The 24544-nt window shown below is 29.8% G+C and overlaps 2 protein-coding genes across 2 annotated transcripts in view; both read left to right on the top strand.

Moving 5' to 3' along the window:
• Positions 1-14432: 14432 nt before the first annotated feature.
• On the top strand, positions 14433-15974 carry LOC113365986. Its single transcript, XM_026607531.1, has 2 exons — positions 14433-14723; positions 14847-15974. The coding sequence occupies exons 1-2, from the start codon at positions 14598-14600 to the stop codon at positions 15960-15962; spliced, it is 1242 nt and encodes a 413-aa protein (XP_026463316.1). The 5' UTR covers positions 14433-14597; the 3' UTR covers positions 15963-15974.
• Positions 15975-20042: 4068 nt separating this feature from the next.
• Positions 20043-24544, top strand: part of LOC113367729 (zinc finger protein 239-like) — an 11689-nt gene continuing 7187 nt past the window's right edge. The window contains exons 1-3 of the mRNA XM_026609309.1: positions 20043-20064; positions 20197-20325; positions 20593-20954. Of these exons, the coding sequence (XP_026465094.1) occupies positions 20621-20954 (334 nt within the window). The 5' untranslated portion in view covers positions 20043-20064; positions 20197-20325; positions 20593-20620. The remainder of the gene's footprint in view (positions 20065-20196; positions 20326-20592; positions 20955-24544) is intronic.

The following is a 24544-nucleotide window of genomic DNA, read 5'->3' as shown; positions in this document are numbered from 1 at the left end:
CCATATTTTTTGTATTATATTTAGTCTCCTGGAGAGTTCTATATTCAAAGTTATCCTTATACTATTTAATATTTTATCCCAATTTTTTTTTATCATTACATTTAATTTGTTGTTGACTAACATCCCTAAATATTTAAGTTCTGATTTTTTTGGTATAATATTTGTATCTCTGTTCCATTTTGAACCAAGTGGCAGATATGTTGATTTGCTTTCGTTTATTTTAGCACCTGAACATTCACAGTATAATTCTATGATTTTCAGTGCCTTTTTTCTTCATCATTTGATTTTATGATTATAGATACATCGTCATCATATGCTAGTACTTTTATATGTTTGTTTATTAATTTTTCGCCTTCTAATTCTTAAGAGGGTCTTCTAGCTTGTGGCTTCGTTTGCGATACTATTTTTTGAATATGAATCGTAGGGAAACCAAGAATGCAATCAAGAATGCGTTTTTTTTGCATTTAATTTGTTTATTTATATACTTTTAAAGTAAATGTTACTGTCTCTCATTTGGCTGTAATTTAACATTGAAATATTCCTCACGAAAAATGTACGCCAAAATGGTTTTAACCATTTAGCTCATGAAAATCGCCTGAAACAAAAAAAATCAAAATGATTTAGATTTTTTACGAATTTGGCTATCGTTTAACACAAGGAATTTGAAAAATTAAAAAATTCCGCGAAATGGTGAACAAATAAAAAAATCTACGTTTTCAAGATCAAGAATAGCTGTAAAAATCATTGAATTGAATAAAAACTCTTTTTTTTAAATTTCAATAATTATTACGACTGTTAAATAATTAACATCTAGTAATATTGATAAATAATAACATAAATTTAAATAAATAAAAGTGCAAAGGATAGAATTTACATGAAAATAATATCCGTAATATGATGATTTAATATAAAATAGAAGCAAATAATAATGAAAATAAAATTAATATATAATATAAATAAAATTTCTGAATAATAAAATAATACTAGAAAAATAATAAAATATAACAAAATAACAATAACAGAAATAGTAAGATAATAATAAGAATAAAAACTAATAAGCTCCCCCCAAGTTGCAAAAACTTTCCGATATGTGTGATATTTGACTTAATCAACCGAGAATGATATTTAGATATTTAAATTAAATTAGTCAACTGCACGATTGCGTAAATTGTTATATTCAAATTTTGACTCACCACCATAAAAAATGTCATTTCAAAAATAAGACATTTTTGTAAATCTTGATTTTTTTTTTGAAGAGGTTGTTGAAGAGTATTGACAATTTTCCAACCACTAAAATAAACAATATTATTTTTTGGTATTGAATAAGTTTGATACTGATTTACGAATTGAGGCGTGTCTTATGTAGAACGTGGACTATATTATATAGATATATATATGTATATATATATATATATATATATATACTAAAAATAATATTATTAACATCATATTTACAATTTTATTTATATAAATTATATTTTAATTTGATTTTATTTAATTTTAGACTCATTGTCTTCTAACATTTCAAAAATACGTTTTGACATCAAACAGAAAATAATCTCAAAAATATTTCAAGAATAATTAATATAATTTTTAATAATTACTACACCATTAAATATATTTATTACAATTAAAATATTTTTGCTTAATCATCGAATAACTTAATTAAAAGACTGACCTACATTTGACACCTCATTTTTGAACAATTGCATTGTTTAAATTATATATATATATATATATATGTGTGTGTGTGTGTGTGTGTGTGTTTGTGTGCTTGTATAAAAATAAATATATGTTTAAAATCTTATAAAATAAAATCATCAAATATTTGCATAGAATTTTAGTAAATCTATAATAATTTAGTTTACCTATTGAATCGACAGCTTATAGAACAAATATTCAATTAAATTTGTCTTAAAAATGAGTTAATTTTTTTTTAATTTATTCAAATTCAGTTTTTAATATAAAAAGTTTAACTTTGCGTCAAAAATAAATATTTTGTTTTTATTGGTATATTATTCTTTAGCTTAATCAAAATGGAATATAGAAGTACCAATTGTCTTACTAATTAATTGGTTATAAAAACTATTTTATTATATATATATATATATATATATATATATAACAATTGACATAATTTCGCAACAAGGAAAAAATTTAGTTGCGTTTGCAAAATTTTGCACGAACCATAATTTGCTGTGATTTTAATTTTGTTTATTTAAATATTTAGAAGAACATGCAAATGTTAATGTCTTAATTATCATAAATTAAACTATATATTTATTTATCATCATATTTAAAATCATTTATAGCCATAATATATCGATAAATACAGGAACACATGTGAATTGATTTAAAAATGCATAATAATTGTATTTCTTTGTTTTTGTAAATATTGGTTAAATATAAATATTTTATTTAAATGTTTAATACCATAAAATTATGTAATTGTTTCTCTCTTATTTTTTTTATAATGCTTTGATAGAGTACGGTGGAGCGATCGAGTACACGTTATAATATTTATTTATTTATTTATAACCAAATCAACATTTGTTAAATGAATTCGGTAATATTTATAATAACAATTTATAGACTTATTTGTTTATATATTTAGTTTATTATTTAGAAATAGGTATAAGACTTATTTTGGTTTGAGGCAAAAATAGCTAGTTTATACTAAGATTTGATTTTTATTTATTATAAGAAATGATTCAATTAACATTGGTAAATAATACATATATTTATGGCCGATTGGCAAGGATCTTGTCATAATTTTTAAACTAAGACTTACGTTTGTTAGACTACACCTCTAAGATAATTCATGGTTTTCTGGTTTGCTTGTATTAAACTATTAATTACTAATAATATTAAACATCTTTATATACCAAGTGTTTTGGTAGGTAAAAAAATATCTAGAGAAATATCTTGTTTCTGAAATAGATATTTTTTTAATTTAATGAAACACTCAATTCATGTGACTGCTGAACCGATTTTAAATTTGATTTGCTTATTACATCCTTTGTCGAAATTGGTTCAGTAGTTTAAGAGTTTATTCTGGACATACTCGCGACTATATATATATATATATATATATATATATATATATATATATATATAATTCTATGTGTTTCCCTAAATATCGATTAGTAGGTTGTACCAAAGTCACAACAAGAACCAATGACGCTCTACTCACGCCCACGAGAATTCATCTGACGATATAATTTTACAAATATCCTACTTAACGAAGGAAACTAGTATTATTACTATATATAATATACTTATAATAATACTATATATAATATACTTATAATTATATAATGTACAAACATTCTTGTATCTGTCACCAAAAGCTGACATACGGGTTGAAATCATACGAATTATAAAGTAAATACAATCAATGCTAGATCTTGTATCTGTGAAGTATGATCATGTAACATGCGATTGTTTTCGACAAATAATTTCTCGCCGTTCTCTTGGTCAAGATACTTTATCTTGGTAATATTTGTTTGTTACAATTTTTATCCCAATTCTCATCGTAATAAATATACAACTCGGACAACTAAATCACAATTTTCCATTTGATTTTATTTGAATTCTTCTCGACTATACCGTAACAAAAATCCTTCGTTCGTCCAATTCTCCTTTTTGTCGATTTATCACCGTCTCCACCGACTTACGCTCATTACTCGGTCCGCTTGCAAAGTTTGTAAACATCGTTTTTCATTTCATATTCACTCTCTCACTCGAATTCGATTCTTAGAAAGGAATCGAACATTTTTCATATATTAATATAGAAATCTTAGTGGCCATACGAAGTAACATACAAATTATTATGAATCGTAATTGAAACTAGTGGGGCGCATGGCATCGTGCCTTGAGGCAAATTGCTGAAACTTTCCGTACCAAAAATTATTATTTTTTTAAAAACGATCAACATTTTTGAAAAACTTCGAAACAATTAGATTTTTGAGAAACTATAAATTTGACAAAAAATTACTTTTTTTTGAAAAGAATTTTTTTTTTGAAAAAAAAAATGTTTTCTTTATTTTGATATATTTTGGAAATTCTGAACTTTTTTTCAAAGCAAACGTACGCGCCGCGTCGTCGTCTAACAGATAAACATTGGTACGGAACCGATAGGAATATAAACAAAATTTATACTTATTGTTAAAATCTCTACAAAATACCTGATAATTTGATGTGCATATGTCTATAGACATCATTATAATGATCATTTTTGACCGCCAAGTGGCATTTTTTTTACTTTTTTCGTTAGATCTCCGAAACCGATAGACTTGCCTTCATAAAAATTTGATCAATTCTTCATCTTGTCAGTACAAGTAAAATGTTTTTTGAATCATTAAAATCGGATGCTTAGTTTTCTCAAAAACTGCTATTTTTTGCACATTTAGCTTCGTATCTATAAATATATTAAAAGAATAATGTATGTGCAATTTTGGACTTATTGCTTTAATTATTACAGTGAATTATGTAACTTCATCTGCCATTTATATACTGTATCTTATATCACTTTAATTTCTGGCACATCTCAGATGCTTTTCGGCAATAATAATGTAGACATTATTACATTTTTCTTGTATATTATATTTTAATATTATCTAGCCTCATAATTTCAGCTAAATTCAAATTTCAAGTGGATTGGATTGACATAACTAGCAGATGACAGTTCAATGTCAAACAATGATATGTGGTTTTTCTGTATTTTTTTCCATTTATTTTAACAATATTACCATATTTTTATAATCACATACTTCCTAAAAAATCCCTTAACGAACTTCAGAAAGATTTATCAATACTTTCCCTTTTAGGAAAAGTATCAAATCATACACCATATATATAAGATTATGTACATTTTTTATATTGCCATTAAATTTCAAATTGATATGTGTATAAATTAACTACATATTTTACAATAAATTAACAATACTCGTATATGAAATTAAGTAGGATAGGCCCTGATTATTACTTAATTTCAAGTTAATTAATTTGTCAAATTGTGTTCATATGTGTATTATTCAATCTGACATACATATACTGTATTTTACATTAATTTAATTTCTATGACATCTCAGCTGTTTTTCGGCAATAATAATGTAGACATTTCATTTTTCTTATTCATGATCATAAATTTATTATACATATTCTAATATTGTCTAGGCTCACAAGTAAATTGAAATATTTGGCAGATGACAGTTTTCATTTGTTTTCAATGCCAAACAATGTCTCAAATATTTTCAATGTCAAACAATGACATGTAAATTTTTTCATTTATTTCTACAATATTACTATAATTATATAATCACCTAAAAATTTCCTTAACAAACTTCAGAAAGATTTATCAAAGTCCGAATAATCGTTCAGGAGGAGTATATTTGCATACATCATTATAGAAGAATGTTATATATATATAAGATGATAATGAATTAATGATATATTTTACAAAAACTCAACAATGTAATATTGTTATATATTATTACTAATATTTACACTGCGTCATTTTTCAATCTCGTCTCAGTCGCCGTCGATTGTTATTTATTCATTTTTTCTTTTTTTTCTCTCTGCTGTATATAGTAGTAGGTTGTGTTTATGTTTTGCGCCGGTAACACTACACCTGCGATATTGCAAGGGGGCCTGCCTGCCTGTTGACTGCCACTCGGCCTGCGAAGAAAAGGGAGCCCTACCAGAGTATCGCGTTACGATCGCGAACGTAAGAATAAATGACTCGGAAATATTTGGTTTAGATAATTATAATTTGTTCCGAGAAATGTAAATGATATATGTATAGAATGGTAAAGGAATGAGGTGAAATATATTAATGCTAGGCGTAAGTGGCATTCTACCTTAAGGTTGTATTGTACGAACAACATTTTCGGTGTTGTTTTTCTCCTGTTTCCTTCTTTTTGCGAAACTTTAAAAACGTTTTTCTCAAAATTGTCTTTTTCAATGCGATGCTCAAGGCTTTTCGAATTCTACTGGACCGATTTACTTGAAATTTTAGAGAATTTCATTTATAGACTTCTCTCTGGCATATATTGGCCCCATCTTCAAAGCATTATATTGTGAGAACCTATTGCTATTAGTAAACCACTTCTCGAAGTCTCTAATATTTTAGTATGTTCAATGAAACCAGAAATACTATCGTCATATAGATTAATTAAAATTGGTGAAATAATCTTGTAATACTTTGGAAAAAAATTGCATTTTCAAAATCGGTTTAGATGTTTGTATAAAACGTGGATGAAATGCTTTACGCTTTTGAACCTATTTTGAAAAATCAAAAACATTCAAATCATTCATATCATTTGGGATCAGTTTTTGGGCAAAGATCGGTAGGGTTGTTTTTTGTATTCGTTTCGGATACCTTTTGACGTTAATTTTAAAAATCTACTAAAATATCAGAGGCCTACGACAAATGGTTTAATTATAAAAATGTATTAAAGTGTGCATTCAATTTTTTTGTCAGTATGTTTAAACAACTACATTATCGTCAACTGTCCGCTTTGTATCATTCAACAAAATTATCATTTAAATTCAGCTATTAATATCTGTTATGTATCATTGTAAAAATTCCCGAACGATAAAAATCGATTTGTTTATACAAAAAAAAAGGTAGAAAGAAATCGCAATCGCAATCGCAATCGCGAAATCAATTGTTTACAATTCGCACCCAATAAAATGTCGACGGCGGCCTTTTGTCGGGAAGATGGCGGCCGAGGATTTGTCCCGAAGGAAAATATTTTGAAAAGTGCAACTCAAAACAAAACGGGGCCCTCGTAAATTAATGGGAATGTTTACTAAATAAAGGAATCGGAGGAAAGGAACGACGAACGGGAAACGGAGGAATAAGGCAAAATCATAAGAAATCTGAATCCTTGTCTTGAATGTGTACAAGAGTTTGACGGTACCTTGCATTTTTGTGTTAATGACTCTATTTCATAAAAAACACAATTACAATATGTTTAATTTGAAGCCTAATTACTAAAACTAAGGTGACCATACGTCTCGGTTTGGCTGGGACTGTCCCGGAATTCCATCTTGCATTTTTCTAAAAAAAATATTTGTCCCCAGTTTGTATCTTTTGTCCCGGGTTTAGTAATAGGTAAATGAATAGGAAAATTAATAGGTAAACTAGTGGTGTATGGCATCGTGCCAGGCAAATTGCTGGTACTGCCCGTACCGTAATGAAATATTCGAGAAATTTTAAACGTTTTCAAATATATTATTACAAATACTGTAACTTTCATTATTTTTGCATTATCTTGTTATATCTGAGCAAATCAAATGTAAATCATAAATCAATTTATCTACAGAACATTAACAATCGTCATTTCATTTCGAATTCAATTTCAAAAAAAAGTTGCCTAATTTACACAAAATTGAAAAAGTGCTCCCGTATAGTCACAGTCTAAATGCATTTGCAAATAATTCTGTGCGACATTTTCACTTATACTGTGCTTAGCTTGGCGGCATTATCAAATTTTTCAATATTTTTTCACAAAATTTGAAAAGTACCCCGGAACGTAAACAGTCTAAACGCACTTGGGTATACATTTGTACCAGAGTGGCGCTTAGACTGTGCTTAGCCCGGCTAATTTTTTGAATTTTTAACCTAAAATAACAAAAATTTTTTTTGAAAAAAAATAATTAGAAACAAAAATTTTTTTTCCGAAAGCAATTATTTTGTTGAAACAAGCAGAAAGTTCTTTGAATCATTTAAATCGGACGTTTAGTTCTCTCAAAAACTGCCATTTTTTAAACACTTAGCTCAATAACTCCGAAACCGCTGGTCAATAACCACTTTTCCTCATCATTACGAACCGAATGCTTTTTGCCAAAAAGCAACTAATATATCGTACGAGATTATGAAAATTATAGACTAAATTATTTGAAGCAATTATGTTGTGTGGTAAAATCAAGTGTGATTTCAGGGCCGGATTTAGATTTTGGCGCCTGGGGCACTGATGAAAGGGGCCCTATCCCTGAAATTTTACTTAAATAGGGCTTATGTCTCATTTTTATAAAATTAAAATAACTGTTTGACTGCAAAAAATTATTACGCATTACATTTTATAACTAGTGGTGCATGATAGTGGTGGTTTGCAATTTAAGGCAAATTGCTGAAACTTTTCGTAACAAAAATTAATTTTTTTTCTTTCCCAACCAAAAATTACAATTTTTTTTGAAAACTGAATAAAATAGATTTTTTTGTATTATACATTTTTTGAAAATTTTGATCTTCTTTAAAAGCAATATGCCTAATGATAACTTTTGACCTCCAAATTGTTTACTTTTTTCTATTAACCTACCTTCCCAAAAATTTTTTCGTACAAATTGGATGCACCCTTATCTCAAAAACTATATTACTATCTTTGGTACATTTTGTCCCGTATCTTTGAAACAGCAAAAATTATATTTCTTGAAATAAAAATGTTATTAAAAAGAATTAATTGATTATATTGTATCACTGTTTTTATCACATTCCAAATTTTGCCGCTCTAGAATATTTACCGCCCTTAGCCCCGACTGCTCCTACTGCAAATCCCACCACCGGTGATATCGTTCTTTCACCGCATATACTATGTTATATTTTTCTGAATTTATTATACTGCATATATGCTAAGACCATAAATGACTCACAAAGGCAGGACATTAAATAGGATATTAAAAAATATGGGATAGGTTATTAAAAAAAAATGGAACTTTTGAATTGTAGACTTGGGTTCAGTGCAACGTCTGACGGGTCATCTAGTATATATATATATATATTTGTATATTGTACATATTTATATTTGTGTCGGCATTATTATTATTAATTGCGGAACCGAAGGGGCGCGTGCTATATACCAGATCGTAAAATCCGTCCGTGTAACATTGCCATTGCCTTCTGGCTTTGCGATGGCTAGGAGTGCAGGCAATGTCCTCGGCCTCTGCCTCTTTCCAAGACGAAGGAAGGATTTATAAATAGTTTATTTGTAAACTTGTGCAAGGCGCTAAGCAAAACAATTGCCGACATTAAAATCGCGACCGGCACGGCCATATTTCTTATTCGACATCTGTCGAGGAACAAAAACAAGGGACGGAGGAGGACGTGGTTGGCACAAACTTACGCTTCGGGATTTTATTATTATTATTTTGTTTTAATTAAATTATAAATGTGTCAAAAGATATTAAGTAACTTGGAGCTAAGAGGGTAAAGTATAACTAATCACATACAAGTACACATACAAAAGGATTTCTTAAAATTTACATTATTCTTGAGATATAGCTGTTTGACTATTATAAGCTTCCTCTGTGAAGCAAAACTGACTGAAACGATCTACTTAAAATTTTTGCAAAGTTTTCTGCAGAGACTTCTTTTGAGTATCAACTACGCTGATCTCCAAATTCTGATTTTCACTATTTAAAAAAAATGGAATATTAAAATAGTTGTGAACAAATTTTTTTCAAACAGTCGCTATTTTGTGTGAAAAAAATGTTTAACTTGTGCGTAGTTCATACGATTTTTCTTCAAGTTATTTGGAGGGACGTATCAGTTCATGGTCTTAAGGTGCCATCCATTAATTAACTTCCCGAAGGAGAAGTTTATGTGTTCATAAAAAAATCAGATTCGCTAATTTTATGTTTTCTCGGCGTTTCAAGCCATTCTGAATCGAATGAGACAAAATTTGGAAAAAAGTCTGTGTGTGTGTGCGTGTGCACGCACACATTTTTTGCCGTAAATCGACGTTTTCTCCAAAAACGGCTAGACGATTTCAAAAATTTAAAAGCCATTCGATGTATTTTGATGAGGACTAGCGTTTTTCAGTTTTGTGTGACGATCGGCCAGGCCGTTTCTTTGTAAATCGTAGAAAAGTGAAAAATTTTTCGACCACGTTTTAGCCCGCAATTCTGAATCGATTTTGAAATTTCGAAAACTCGATAGATATTGGTTGGGAATCGTGCCGATTAGTTTTTGGTAAAGATCGGCCGGGGTGTTTTCTTATAATAAAGTTTTGAAAAAAAAGCGACGATTTTTATGATTTTTTTTAACGGTAGATACCATAGTCTTGTAGATCATACTAAAATATTACGGTCCTACGACAAGTCGTCCCCATTCAAGCTCATACTACCGAAACGATTTTAAAAAATCAAAAACTGTTCGAAAGATATCATTTGAGAATGGATACTAATTAGTTTTAGGTAAAAATCTGCCGAGCCGTTTTCTTGTAATTAACTGTTAAAAAAAAATTAAGCCGATTGTTATGAAACTTTCTTTGTCGATGTATATCATGGTCTTATAGAACTTACAGAAATATTACGTCCTCACGACAAGTCGTTTAATTTAGAAAATTTATCAAATTTTGAGAAAATGAGTAGTTTTTTGACGTTTGTTAAAATTAAAATTAGACGATTTACTTGGTATAACGCTAGGGTACTTGGTCTCAATGCACATACTAAACCATTAAAGGTTTACTGGTTCAATTATAAAAATTATTATACATATCTAATTTGCTTTTAGAAAATACTCGAGTTAACGTGTTCGTTCTTTTTCAATTACGTGTAATAAATCCACTCGGAATACTTTTAATTATTCATAAATTAATTTATATTTTATTGATTAAGTCGATTAATTACACATATCGGGAAGTTCATGTAACTTGCCTCAAGGCTAAATACCAATACCAACTAGTTACTTGAGGTTTTTAGGTTTATTATGAATATCATCATATGTCACCAAGGCGGAGGGGAATTCAAAAATCCTAATAAAATAAAATCTATCACGTAACTTATGGATGCCTCCTAACAAACGTTCTAAAACAATAAGGCTCTACTATGGGTCAATAATAATTAGATACAGAAAATTTCCTCTGTTAATAATGGTAATAGTTGTGATCGATTTTCTCAAACAGAAGTCTCATGTTTTCTAAACAGAGTTTCTCGAATTCGATGTGCGAACAAAAAATCTCGCGGTTAAAACAAAAACCAAAAAAAAAACATGACCTGTGACAAATCATCCGATCGAAATGGAGGATAAACAAGATGCCTTCTAAACAATGAGCCATTGTTTAATAAAAAACAATCGCCATTGTCGAAGAAGATCGCGGATTTCTATTCGACATCAAGGAAGACATCAAGACGAGTCAAAACATTGGGGAAGGACAATGGCGAACCGGAGAGGAATATAATTAGATATATTCATCTGTGTCTGCAATATTAGATATATGTACATATATATATATATATATATATATATATATACTAGCAAACCCGACGAACTCCGTTTCGCCACCAGATGGTTTCGTGAGAAAGATGACGAAATTTTTCGTTTTTTTTTTATATTTGAAAAGGAAAAAATTGATTTTATTACACAAAAGTAATGAATTTATTTTGATTACAAAAATGAAGTGTTTTTTAGTTGAACTTCTCTAAGTGAATCTGCCAATTATGCGTTTCATTGAAGTGCTCTTTGGTAAACCACATTTTTTGTTTTTTGGTCTGACGTTAACACAAACAAAGCGGATGGTTTTCCAATTCGTGAACAGGCAACGTATAACTGCCCATGTGAAAAACAATGATTTTCTAAATAATCTATTTGAAATTTATCCGGCAAACACTAAGCGATTGGCCTTGCGACTTGTTATTGCGAACGCAAAGCGAACTGGAAATTGCAATCGTTTGAAATCAAACGGAAGACCAGTCGGAATCATTGGTATACCACCAAATCGCCAGCAATTTTTGATTGAATGGTGAAATTCAGTGCGTGTACATCATATTTCTTGGCGGCAAGAATTGCTCGTTGACTAGCATAATTCTGATAATTCTCGCTAATGCCATTACTCGAATTTTTAATTAAGGTGCGTGAAGTTCCAGCAATTTGCATTAATGCACGATGCCATGCACAACTAATTTTCTTAGTTATAAACCTTGCGGAGCCCGAGACCTTTCCAACGAATGCAAAATTGTCGAAATCGGTTCGTGCGTTCTGGAGTTAAATCGTCAGGAAGGAAAACCCGACTTATTTTTATATATACGTATCGTATCGTATAGAAGATAATAATGTACTTAAAAAATAAAAATTGAGATATAGCTATTAGTTGAAATTTTGAACTATTCAGTTTAAATATAAGATTTTTGATTCTCACCAAAAACTAAACTATTGGTGCATGACATCGTGCCTTAAGGCAAATTGCTGGAACTTTCCGTACCAGAATTAAAAATTAGAGCAAAAAATAGTAATCAATAAATAATGATCTATGATTAATTAAAAATGTTTTAAATACGTTCATGTAATATACAGTGATGATCTTATCGCTCAAAACGCTTGAGAATGTTTACATTAAGAAGAAATGCTGAATGAATCCATCTGAGGATATATTTCTTACGATTAGAATAACGATTTTGAAATATATACATTTTTAAACTGAATTGTAAATTTAAAATTTATGTTTAAAGTATAAAACTTTGTATATTTTTGAAAATTTTGAAAAAAAACTGAAAATTTTGACATTTGTTTGAACCGTATAAGTGTACTTTAAAAATTAAAAATCTTGGTACGGAACCCAAAATAATTAGTGCACATGTTTAAAATCTCTATAAAATATCTAATAATTCGATGTGCATATGTCTAATGATCATTTTAAACCGCCAAATATCATTTTTTTACATTTTGCTCTATATCTACAAAACCGCTAAACCTGCCTTTTTTAAAAATTCAATCAATTTTTCATTTTATCAATACAAGTAAAATGTTTTTTAAATCATTCAAATCGGATACTCAGTTCTATCAAAAACTCTATTTGTATTTTCTGCACTCTTTGCTCCGTATCTCCAAATGGCTGGACCTGCCTTTGCCAAAAACTAATCAGCACATCTCCCTATCGAAAGGAATCGAATGTTTTTTGAACGATTTAAATTGTTTGACCCGTGTTTGAAAATCGTCGACGGTCGACGGAAAATGGTATCCGCACATACACACACACAGACACATACATCCATTATTTCTAAGGTATGCCAAAATGTTCAGAAACCTTCGAAACGTGAAGAAATGTAAAAAGTTTCAATTTCGATTTTTGGACGATTGCTATAACTTACAGGAAATAAATAAAATAATATTCGATTGTAATTGAATTTATAAGAATTTATTAACTTCCCGAAGGAGAAGTTTATGTTTTCATAAAAAAATCCGATTCGCTAATTTTATGTTTTCTCGACGTTTCAAGCCATTCTGAATCGTATGAGACCAAATTTGAAAAAATTATGTGTGTGTGTGGGCGTGTGTGTGAACAGATTTTTTGCCGTAAATCGACCATTTCTCAAAAACGGCTGGACCGATTTCAAAAATTTAAAAGCCATTCGATGTTTCTCGATAAGGACTATCGTTTGTCAGTCCGTGCTACGATCGGCCGAGCCGTTTCTTTGTAAATCGCAGAAAAGTGAAAAATTTGTCGTCCACGTTTTAGCCCGCAATTTTGAATCGATTATGAAAATTCAAAAACCGTTCGAAAGATATTGGTTGGGAATCGTGCTGATGAGTTTTTGGTAGAGATGGGCCGGGCCGTTTTCTTGTACTAAAGTGTTAAAAAAAATTTTTTCGACGATTTTTATTATTATTTTTTCCACGGTAGATGCCATAGTCTTCTAGATCATACTAAAATATTACGGCCCTACGACAATTTGTTTAACTTTAAAAATTCGTCAAAGTTTGCAAAAATTGGTTTTGTTTCTTTGGCATTTGTCAAAATTAGACCTTTGATCAACGTTTTCTCAAAAATGCCTGAACCGATTTCACAAATTTAAAAGCCATTTGATGTATCTCAATGAGGTCTATTGTTTGTCAGTTATCACGATCTGCCAAACCGTTTCTTTGTAATTTGAAAAAAGTGTTAAACTTTTCGTCCACATTTAAGCTCAAACTACCGAATCGATTTTAAAAAATCAAAAACTGTTCGAAAGATATTAGTTGGGAATGGTACTGATTAGTTTTAGGTGAAAATCTACAGAGCCGTTTTCTTGTAATTAACTGTTGAAAAAAAATTAAGTCGATTATTATGGAACTTTTTTTGGAGATATATATCATGGTCTTATAGAACTTGCGGCCTTACGACCAGTAATTTAGTTTTAAAAATGAGTAGTTTTTTTGACGTTTGTTAAAATTTAAATTAGACGATTTACTTGGTATAACGATAGAGTACTTGATTATTTACACATATCGGGAAGTTCATGTAACTTGCCTCAAGGCTAAATACAAATACCAACTAGTTAATTTTGTATTTATACAAAATTATACTCATATTTATTTAAATATATTCAAATTTAAATTCGCCGCCGAAAATCAGTGCTGCCATCTTCCCGCCTAGTTTCGAACTTAAAACGTACGTTATTCATTGCATTGAAACATTTCGTACAGATGTTTGAATAACAATGGCCGTTGATGGTTGATATGTCATGTAGCAGTGTTTTGTTTAAAAAATCGTTATTTATCGAACTCGTAGGGCCTTCATTTGTAGTCATAAATATTGAGTACATTTAGCAGTACACCGGGAAGTATTTGTTAAGAAAAATATTGAGTGTAAACAGAAAATTATTGGAGGGAAAAGATGGGCAATGTACAGAGTACAAAACAGCAAGATAAAAAGTTGGATTTGACCAATGATGGAAGTGAAAATGTACTTAAACTCGATCCTAGGTCGCCTACTGCTGAAATATCTAGAACACCAGTACAGGTAAGGGTAAAAGACATATTACATATTGTTATGCTCATGCAAATTGTATTATTTAAGTTATTAATTCATATGTCAACCGAACTCTTGTCCCCTTTCCACTGTGAAGTCGTTAATCTCTTCTAGCTTCGGAGTCCCAAAAAACGTTCAAACATCCCAAGAATCACAAAGCAACAGAACTTAAACGACACATTCTCGACACCAGCAAAAGTGCAGACTAAAGGAATGCTCAATTCTCTCCTGAGGGGCCGTCTTGGTGCCAACATAGACTTACGTTCACCCAGTGCGAATATTGATAGAACTCCAATCGTGTTAGGTGCTAAAGTAGAACCTGAAGCTAAAGTAGTTTTAGAAGACGTCGTAGATAATATATCCTGCATCACATTAGAACCGAAAAGACTGTTAAATGACACTGATGAAAAGTCATTGTGTAGTGCCAATGAAAGTAGAAAGTCGTACTTAGAGACTAACCTAGATTGCATTGAGACTGACCTGGATGCTGTCCCCAAGCTTAAAAAGAGTATTTTTAACACCCCACACCTTAAGTCAGACTTGTTTGACCCTAGAAGTCCAAGTACAGAGTTTTGTAGGACTCCTATTTTGCAAAACGATGATTCTGCTGAGTTTTTAACACCTGTGCATGAAACTAACAAAGTGACGATAGTAAACGAAATTGAAAAAACACCTCTCGAGTCTGATAATTTCTTAGATTGCCTCTCGCCTGAAGATTTAAGCAAGTCCCCTGGCGAAGACAATATTTTAAACATATCCACATCCGATGTTGAAAACAAAATTGTAATCAAATCCACAAAGTTGGATGAAATTAAAAAAGACTTTGCCAAAAAGTACGGCAAGAACATCAACCGTGTCAACCAAGTTTATGAAGATAAAGAATTTTACAAAGTGACTCCAAGAAAAGCCTTATCGTCTTCCGGTCGCACACCCTTATCTTGTGTTCGCAACAAACCGACACATTTAAGATCCAAATCGGATACACAACAAGAGCAAAAAACAAAAGTGGCACTGACTAATCCCAGGACTCCTTTATCCTGTTTGCGCAATGTCGATACCCATCTCACAATGGTTAATGATTTATCGGCTAAACAGAAGAGTCCTAAGAAGGTTGTTAAAGGTGTTTCTAGAATACCGACTTTTAGACCCAAGGCTATGAATGCTGATGTTGAGAATTTGGATTCGATGAGGTGCGATGTTTGGGACAAAGACACCAGTGTTGTTATATAATTACTAAAGCAATCCACATGTAGCTAATTTTTTTTTTACAATTTTATTTGTAACTATGTGTATTTATATGAATTCTTGTGGAATATAATTTTAAGTTTTTAAATGAAATATAGATATTATTCTATTGGAGGCTTTGTCATTAACAATTCTGATGACTTTCTTGAAATGATACATTATTTTTTTCATCGTGGTTTTGACTGCAATTTTTAGAAAAGTATACTTTAAATTTCGGAAAATTTTCTAATTTTGATAAGTGGTTTTATTTACTTTATAAAAACGGAGATGAAAATTTCGAAAATTTAAACTTTTTAATTAATTTAAGAACATTCAAAGAAAATTATAAATTTGAAATAAGATACAATTTTCAGATATTTTACAACAATAACAAAATTTTCTAAAATCTTTGAATATTCTGAAAATTTCATATTTTTACAAAACAAAATTTTAATTGTTTGAAAATATTATTAACTTCCCGTAGGGTAAGTTATAGTAATCGTCCAAAAATCGAAATCAAAAATTTTTACATTTCTCGACGTTTTGAAGGTTTCTGAACATTTTGGCATACCTCAGAAAAAATGGATGTGTGTGTGTGTGTGTGTTTGTGTGTGTTTTGTATGTCCGCGTTTTTTCGTCCACGTTTTCGGACGCACGGATCAACCGATTTGAATGGTTTAAAAAACATTCGATTCCTATTGATAGGGAGATGTGCTGATTAGTTTTTGGCAAAGGTAGGTCCAGCCGTTACGGAGATATGGAGCAAAGAGTGCAAAAAAAAGAAAGCGAATTTTTGAGAGAACGGATCAACCGATTTGAATGGTTAAAAAACATTCGATTCCTATTGATAGGGAGATGTGCTGATTAGTTTTTGGCAAAGGTAGGCCCAGAGGTTTCGGAGTTACAGAGCTAAATTTAAAAAAATGGCTGTTTTTGAGAGAACTAAGCGTCCGATTTAAATGATTCAAAGAACTTTCTGCTTTTTTCAACAAAACAATTGATTTTGGAAAAAAAAAATTTTTTGTTTCTAATTTTTTTTCAAAAATTTTTTTTTGTAATTTTGGACTAAAAATTCAAAAAATCACCCAAGCTAAGCACAGTCTAAGCGCCACTCTGGTAGAAATGTTTACGCAAGTGCGTTTAGACTGTTTGTGTACTGGAGCACTTTTCCAATTTTGTGAGAATTATTGAAAAATGTGAAAATGCCGCCAAACTGAGCACAGTATAAGTGAAAATGTCGCACAGAATTATTTGCAAATGCGTTTAGACTGTGACTATGCGGGAGCACTTTTTCAATTTTGTGTAAATTTGGCAACTATTTTTTTTTTGGAATTTGATTCGAAATGAAATGACGATTGTTAATGTTCTGGAGATCATAAATTGATTTATTTATAATTAACTTTCCATAGGGTAAGTAATCGCAAAAAAATCGAAAATGAAAATTTTTATATATCTTCACGTTTCAGAGGTTTCTGAATATGTTGGCATACCTTGGAGAAAATTGATGTATGTGTGTGTGTTCGGATACAAATTTTCGTCGACGATTTCGGGAACACGGATAAAGCAATTTGAATAATTCAAAAAACATTCTAGCCGTTCCGAAGATATGGGGCAAAAAGGGTCAAAAACGGTAACTTAGTTTTTAAGAGAGCGGAGCGTTCGATTTGTATAGTTCAAAAAACATTTTACTTGTATTAACAAGATGAAGATTTGATCAAATTTTCATGAAGATAGGACCAGCGGTTTCGGAGATCTAGTAAAAAAAAAACTAAAAAAAAATAACATTTGGCGGTCAACAATAATCATTAGACATTAGACATATGCATATCAAATTATCAGATATTTTATTGAGATTTTTACAATAAGTATAAGTTTTGTTTACATTCCTATGGGTTCCGTACCATTGTTTTTCTGTTAGACAGCGACGCGGCGCTTACGCGCTTTATATTTTGTCTCTATGCAGTTAAAGCAGTATGATTGCTTTGAAAAAAAGTTCAGATCTTCCAAAATATATCAAAATGAAGATAACATTTTTTCCAAAAAAAAAATTTTTATAAAAAAAATTGTTTAAAATTTTTTTTTTAAAAAAAAATTTTATTTTCAAAAAAAGTAATTTTTTGTCCAATTTAAAATTTCTAAAAAATCTTATTTTTTCGAAGTAAAATTTTTTCAAAAATGTTAATCGTTTTTAAAAAAATAATAATTTTTGGTACGGGAAGTTCCAGCAATTTGCCTCAAGGCACGATGCCTTAATTGCCTTAAGACAGAATTCCACTTACAGCTAGTTTTTCAACTAATTTTAAGACAAAAACAAAAGATTTGGAAAAATAATTTTTGAAAAGATGTAAAACAGCAAAAAAATCTAAAATATTTAAATATTTAGGAAGTTTCAAATTTTCATAAAATTAAAGTTTCGAATTTTCAACATTTATAATTTCTAACTCATTTTTTAAATTTCTGAAAAATCCAGGTTTTTAAAAAATGATTTTCAAAGAGATTTAAAAACTGACAAATTTTATAAACTGTTTAAATTTTCAGAAAATACAAGTTTCAATTCTTTGAAAATATTAAATATTTAACTAATTTTATAACTTTCTGGAAAAATTAGATTAAATTAGAAAAATTAATACTTGAATGGTTTAGAAAACAAAGGTTTCAATTTTTTTGGAAATATGCAATTTTCAAATAGTTTTATAATTTTTCAAAAAAAATAATAGTTGCAAATAAATTTTTGAACAGATTTAAAAAAGTAAGATATTTTCTAAAATGTTTCAATATTCTGAGGACGTAACAAATTTTTAGAAAATATTAAATTTTTATCTTAGATTTCATAACTCTCTGACCAAATTTGGAAAAAGTATGTGAGCCAATTTTTGACCTTTCGTCAAAATATAAATTAAAAATATTTGAAGTAAAACTTCTTTAGGCTCGACTAGGGGGTAAATCTGTGCAAATGCAACGGAAAAAACGTTACGCTCGAGTCGAGTGCTAATGGTTGAATAGTGAAAATAATAAAACAAATGAAAAATCTGACGTGTAAAAAGCGTAAGCTTATTGAAGTAATTTGTATTATTTATAATTACTATATATTTGAGAGGTCAAAAATTGAAATTATATTAATTATGGGTAAGACAGATACTACAGCTTCTCCAAGAATGAGACTGTATCGACAGCGAAAAAGTAAACAAAATACAAGCAGTCAATGAATGTATGTTAATTTTAATTACATGAAGTTCTCTAAACACAATTATTACATGATGATTGAATTGGATAAAACAATATTTGTTTAGGCGTGGTTTAACATAATCCACTGTGTGAACGAATATTATAGAATTCATTAATCAGCATTTACGTCATTTCTCTAATAAAGGTTCATTTCAATGTTAATTACAATGACAAACCGATCATGTTATATTTGAAGTATGACCTTAATTACATTATTGTTTTTAAATATTATACATATTTTTAATGCTATTATAAATACATAATTTATAATTTATCATTATATAAATGTGTATAATGGTTGGCATTAATAAATATGTGCATCACAAGTGTTTAAAACGAAATTTAAACAAAAATAACTTTCTTATTCGTGTGCTTTCTTTTTTCCGATGCCTATTATCATCATGAAACTTTTTAGGTTTTCTTATTTTGAATTACGTATACGAACCATATCTAGGAATAATGCCAGCGATTAATTTATATACCATAAATAAGTAAACAAGTTATATGCCTTTATATATATATGCTAATTTATCGTATTTATCTATGTGATATACTGTACAAGTGCCGCCTTCTTCAGAGCGCTGTATATATTAACTTGTTTATCTATGGTAACGTCAAATGCATGAGATGGCGATCTATTTATTTTTATTCATCTATGCTCATACGGTTGGCACTAGTGACATTAGAGCGAGGCAATGTTACGAAAGAACTTCGTTCAACTGTCAAACAAATTAATGTACCGAAAGAACATTTTGTGTTTAGCTTATTTAATTGTTAATTAAATGTCATCATAAATATATTATATATAAATTTCAGTTTAATTATAACATTGTATATTATAAAGACGTGTTTGTGATTGATTTTGTGATTGATAAGCATAAAGGTAGTGTAAAATACTTTGAGGTTCTTCCACGTGTTTAACTTTTAGTTATATTGATTTTATTTAGAAAGAACTATAAATATTTAACTTAAAATAATGCAAAATTATTGCTTAATTTCACCTTTTACATTTCAGCTCCGCAATAAGGCAAAAGCTTTGAACAATAGTTGATTCATATTTACTGTCCGTCAAATATTAACTATTTTAAAGAAGGAATTATCTTGGCGACATACATCATTCAAAATACACTTGTGTTAAATTAACGTAAGATTATATTCGTAGACAACGCCATAATATGAATATATTATTTTCTCAGAACCATTTGTGTTGACAGTTTACAATGATTATTAATTTAAACATTCATTCCTGAAAAATGTTACGAGAGCATAAATGCAGTGCACTCTCTAAAGTTATAGTCCATGCTCCAACTGTCAACAGCTAATGTTTTAATTTATATTTTTAGTGAAATTAAATATCATATTTAACAATAGTTCATTTAAACTAACCAACTATTTTTGTTAATGCTTGTAGAACATAATCGGTGCACAAATATCTCAAAATGTCTGAAGCTGCTAATGATCCGATAATTAAAATTGAACCGCAAGAATATCCAATCGAAGACATTAAACAGGAAATGGAGGAAGATCATGAATCGCGTTCAGAGGATGACAAAACATGTCTAACGAGATTTATGAACTCTATAGTAGAAATAGAAGAAGTCAAACAGGAATTAATTCAGACTGCTCCTTATAAATGTGACAAGTGTAATAGAACATTTAGAAAGTTGCTTTATTTGGAACAGCATATGGTGAATTATTGTCAGAAGTATACATATTCTTCAGAGACTTTACCAGATGCATGTGCATTAGAAATACATATAGAATCTCATACAGGTGAAAAACATTTCACATGCACAAAGTGTGATGAAGCATTTACTGAACAATATCATTTAGATCAACACATTTGTGCTCCAGCAAGAGAACAAATTTCACATTTGAATGAATCTGGTAATCAAAAACGAAATATTCGCTCTCATACTGCAAAGGGGCCAGGTAAACGTCCGCATGTTTGCCAAATCTGTGACAAGAAATTCACACAATCGAGTACCTTGAACAGACATATGATAATTCACAATGGGGTACATCCTAAAAAATGTAAAATATGTGGTAAGACATTCACACAATTGGGTTCCTTGAACAGACATATGCTCATTCACCTTGGCGAACGGCCACATATTTGCCAAATTTGTGATATGACATTCAGACAATCGTCAGACTTGAATCAACATCTGCTCATTCACACTGGCGAGCGTCCCCATGTTTGCCAAATTTGTGATAAGACATTCACACAATCGAGTAGCTTGAACAGACATATGGTCATTCACACTGGCAAACGTCCCCACATTTGTCAAATTTGTGATAAGACATTCACACAATCGTTTCACTTGAATAAACATATGCTTATTCACACTGGTGAATGTCCCTACATTTGCCAAATATGTGATAAGACATTCACACAATCGAATAACTTGAATCAACATCTGCTCATTCACACTGTCGAGCGTCCCCATGTTTGCCAAATTTGTGATAAGACATTCGCACAATCGAGTACCTTGAACAGACATATGGTCATTCACACTGGCAAATATCCTCACATTTGTCAAATTTGTGACAAGACATTCATACAATCGTTTCACTTGAATAGACATATGCTCATTCACACTAAAGAGTGCCATTTCAAATGCAAAATCTGCGATAAGGTATTCAAACAATCAAGTAGCCTGAAAAAGCACATGGTTGCTCATACCAATGAGTAATTAGTATTTACAAAATTAGTTAAAAGGTTACATACGACTGCTTATAGAAATTAATTAGTTAAATTAAAGATGTATGAATTAATTAATATATGTACATATATATATATATTGTCAAATAAATAAACATGGTTATCAATGACTTGTGTAAATATTTTGTTAATAATATTCTATATTTATCCCAGGTTTAATAAGGCTTGCAATTGAGTCATAATTGTTATTAGAATCTTCTCAAAAAGGTTACTTTTTAACGTCCTGTGGGGTTTATTTATTGATAGTGTTAATGAAATTGTTCAAGATTGTTATATTAGAGCTGTCCACTGTGTGAACGAATATTATAGAAGTTATTAATCAGCAATTACTTCATTTCTCGAATATTAATTCAAGTTCTAAATGCTAATTACAATGACAAACCGATCATTCTAAATGCTAATTACAATGACAAACGTTATTCAAAATTGTTATATTATGTATTTAGTTTTAACTGACATGCCATCTCGTACGATAGCAAAAAAGTTTTACTTCATTCGCGTGTGAACCTTACTCACACTCTTTTTTAAAATCCAACAGCAGAAACATAAAAATTATATAAATTTGTTTCTACAGAAATTTGAGTTGCGTGTAGAAAATCATCACAAATATTTGGTAGAGCAAAATGCTTTATTTATTTTAAATATATAGCCCACAATACAATTATTTTGCATAATGAATAACAATTAAAATATATACAAAATTACAATATATAGTTATTAACATAAAATGCTTAACATAAAATTACATATAATGCAGAATGTAACAATATTATTTATAAACAGAATAAGATAAAATAATGAGATATTTGAAAAGAAAATAAAAAGGTTAATTTGTGCAGATGGAGATTATTCGATTATTAGGTGAAGTGTTGTGAATATTTATCTCATTATTAATTAAGTTAAAGTTAGAGGACATAAGTAAAATAGGAGAATTTAAGAGAGAATTAGATTTAGGTGTAGGATAATTGAAAAATAATTGGAACAATAAAGAATAGTTGGTTAAGAATAAGCGTACAGTCTATATAATTATTGCGAAGTTTAAATAAGAGCACATAATTGTACAGATAAATCGATGTTAGGCAAGGGAAGGAATACCAAATTCTTTTAGTAAAGTGTTGTGGTCAAAGCCATGTTCAGGGTAAATTTTGAATGTTTTATAATAAAGATATTTCAGAAATATTCCCTGAACCTTCTCTATCGCATCAGAGTTGTTGATTTGATGAGGATACAAAATAATCAAACCATATTCTAATTTTTTAACGTACATTAGAATAGTACAGGCAAAAAAGTGCATTGCTAGAATTGAATTGTTTACAATTTCTCAGTATCAAACCTAAAGATTTAAGTGCTCTATTACAAATATCAGTTATATGATCCGTGAAAAACAAATCAGAATCAAATAAAACTCCTAAATCTGAAATTTTATTACATCTATCAATGCAGGTGTTAGAATTTTTTTAATCAAAATTTATTGGAACGCGCTTATGTGAAAAACTAAGAATCTTGCACTTTGATATATTTAAATGTAATTTGTTATAGACACACCAAGAGTGCAAAGAGTCAAGTTGAGACTGTAATAATAAGCAGTCATCAATAGAATTTATTTTGAGATCATCTGCAAATGATAAATATGGACAGCTAATAATATCAGATATGTCATTTATAACAATAATAAATAGTAGTGAACCAAGAATGGATCCCTGAGGAACGCCCGAACTGATATTTTCAATATTGCTCAAGAATCCATTAAGATAGACAAACTGTTTACGATTATGAAGATAACTCTTAAAAAATAAACAGGTGAAGAATTAAGACCAATCTTAGATAATTTAGTAAGAAGAATGTTATGATCAATTTTGTCAAAAGCTCTACTGGAGTCAGTGTAAATAACATCAACTTGTCCATTAGTGTTGAGATTGTCAGCTATATATTGTTTAATACAGATTAAATTTGTTATCGTAGAACGGGAAGGCTTGAATCCATGTTGATTAGTAGAAAATAAAGTTCTAACAGAACGAATTATAGTTCTCTATAAATATTTTTTTCAAGTACCTTAGCAAAGTTTGATAATAATGATATCGGCCTGTAATTAGTAATGTTTGATGTATCGCCTTGTTTAAAAGTTGGAACTAATCGTGCAATTTTCCAACAATTTGGAAAAGTGTTTGTATACAATGATAGATTAAATAAAAATGCAAGTAGAGCAGATGAGCAATCGCGTGTAAAGAAGGATGGAATACCATCGAAACCAAATATTTTGGAGTTCTTAAAACTTGCTATTGTAAGTTGCACAGTACTAGAATCAATTACACCTATATCAATCATGATTCAATCATTATGATCAAATAAAAGGGGTATGTCAAGTTTAGGCTGATAAACACTAATAAAGTAAGAATTAAATGCATCAACGGTAGCATCAGGAGAATCATAATATTTGTCTAGATAGCACAATCTATTAGGAATAGACCAGATATATTTTATAATATAAATGTGTCTAACGCTAAATTTTAATTATTATTGAAATTACCACTTACACCTTTTGAAAAATAACTGTTTTTGTTGAAAAGTTCGCCGCTTCGCGTTGAGATGTCTCCACTCCTGTCGCTGGCGCCATCTTATCATACGCCTTACGCATCAA

Source organism: Ctenocephalides felis, unplaced genomic scaffold (assembly GCF_003426905.1).
Source record: "Ctenocephalides felis isolate EL2017-DRISC unplaced genomic scaffold, ASM342690v1 CF-g0.4_SCAFFOLD_01170, whole genome shotgun sequence".
Lineage (NCBI taxonomy): Eukaryota > Metazoa > Arthropoda > Insecta > Siphonaptera > Pulicidae > Ctenocephalides > Ctenocephalides felis.
The sequence above is the reverse complement of the archived record's forward strand: the minus strand, read 5'-3'. Positions and strand labels throughout refer to the sequence as shown.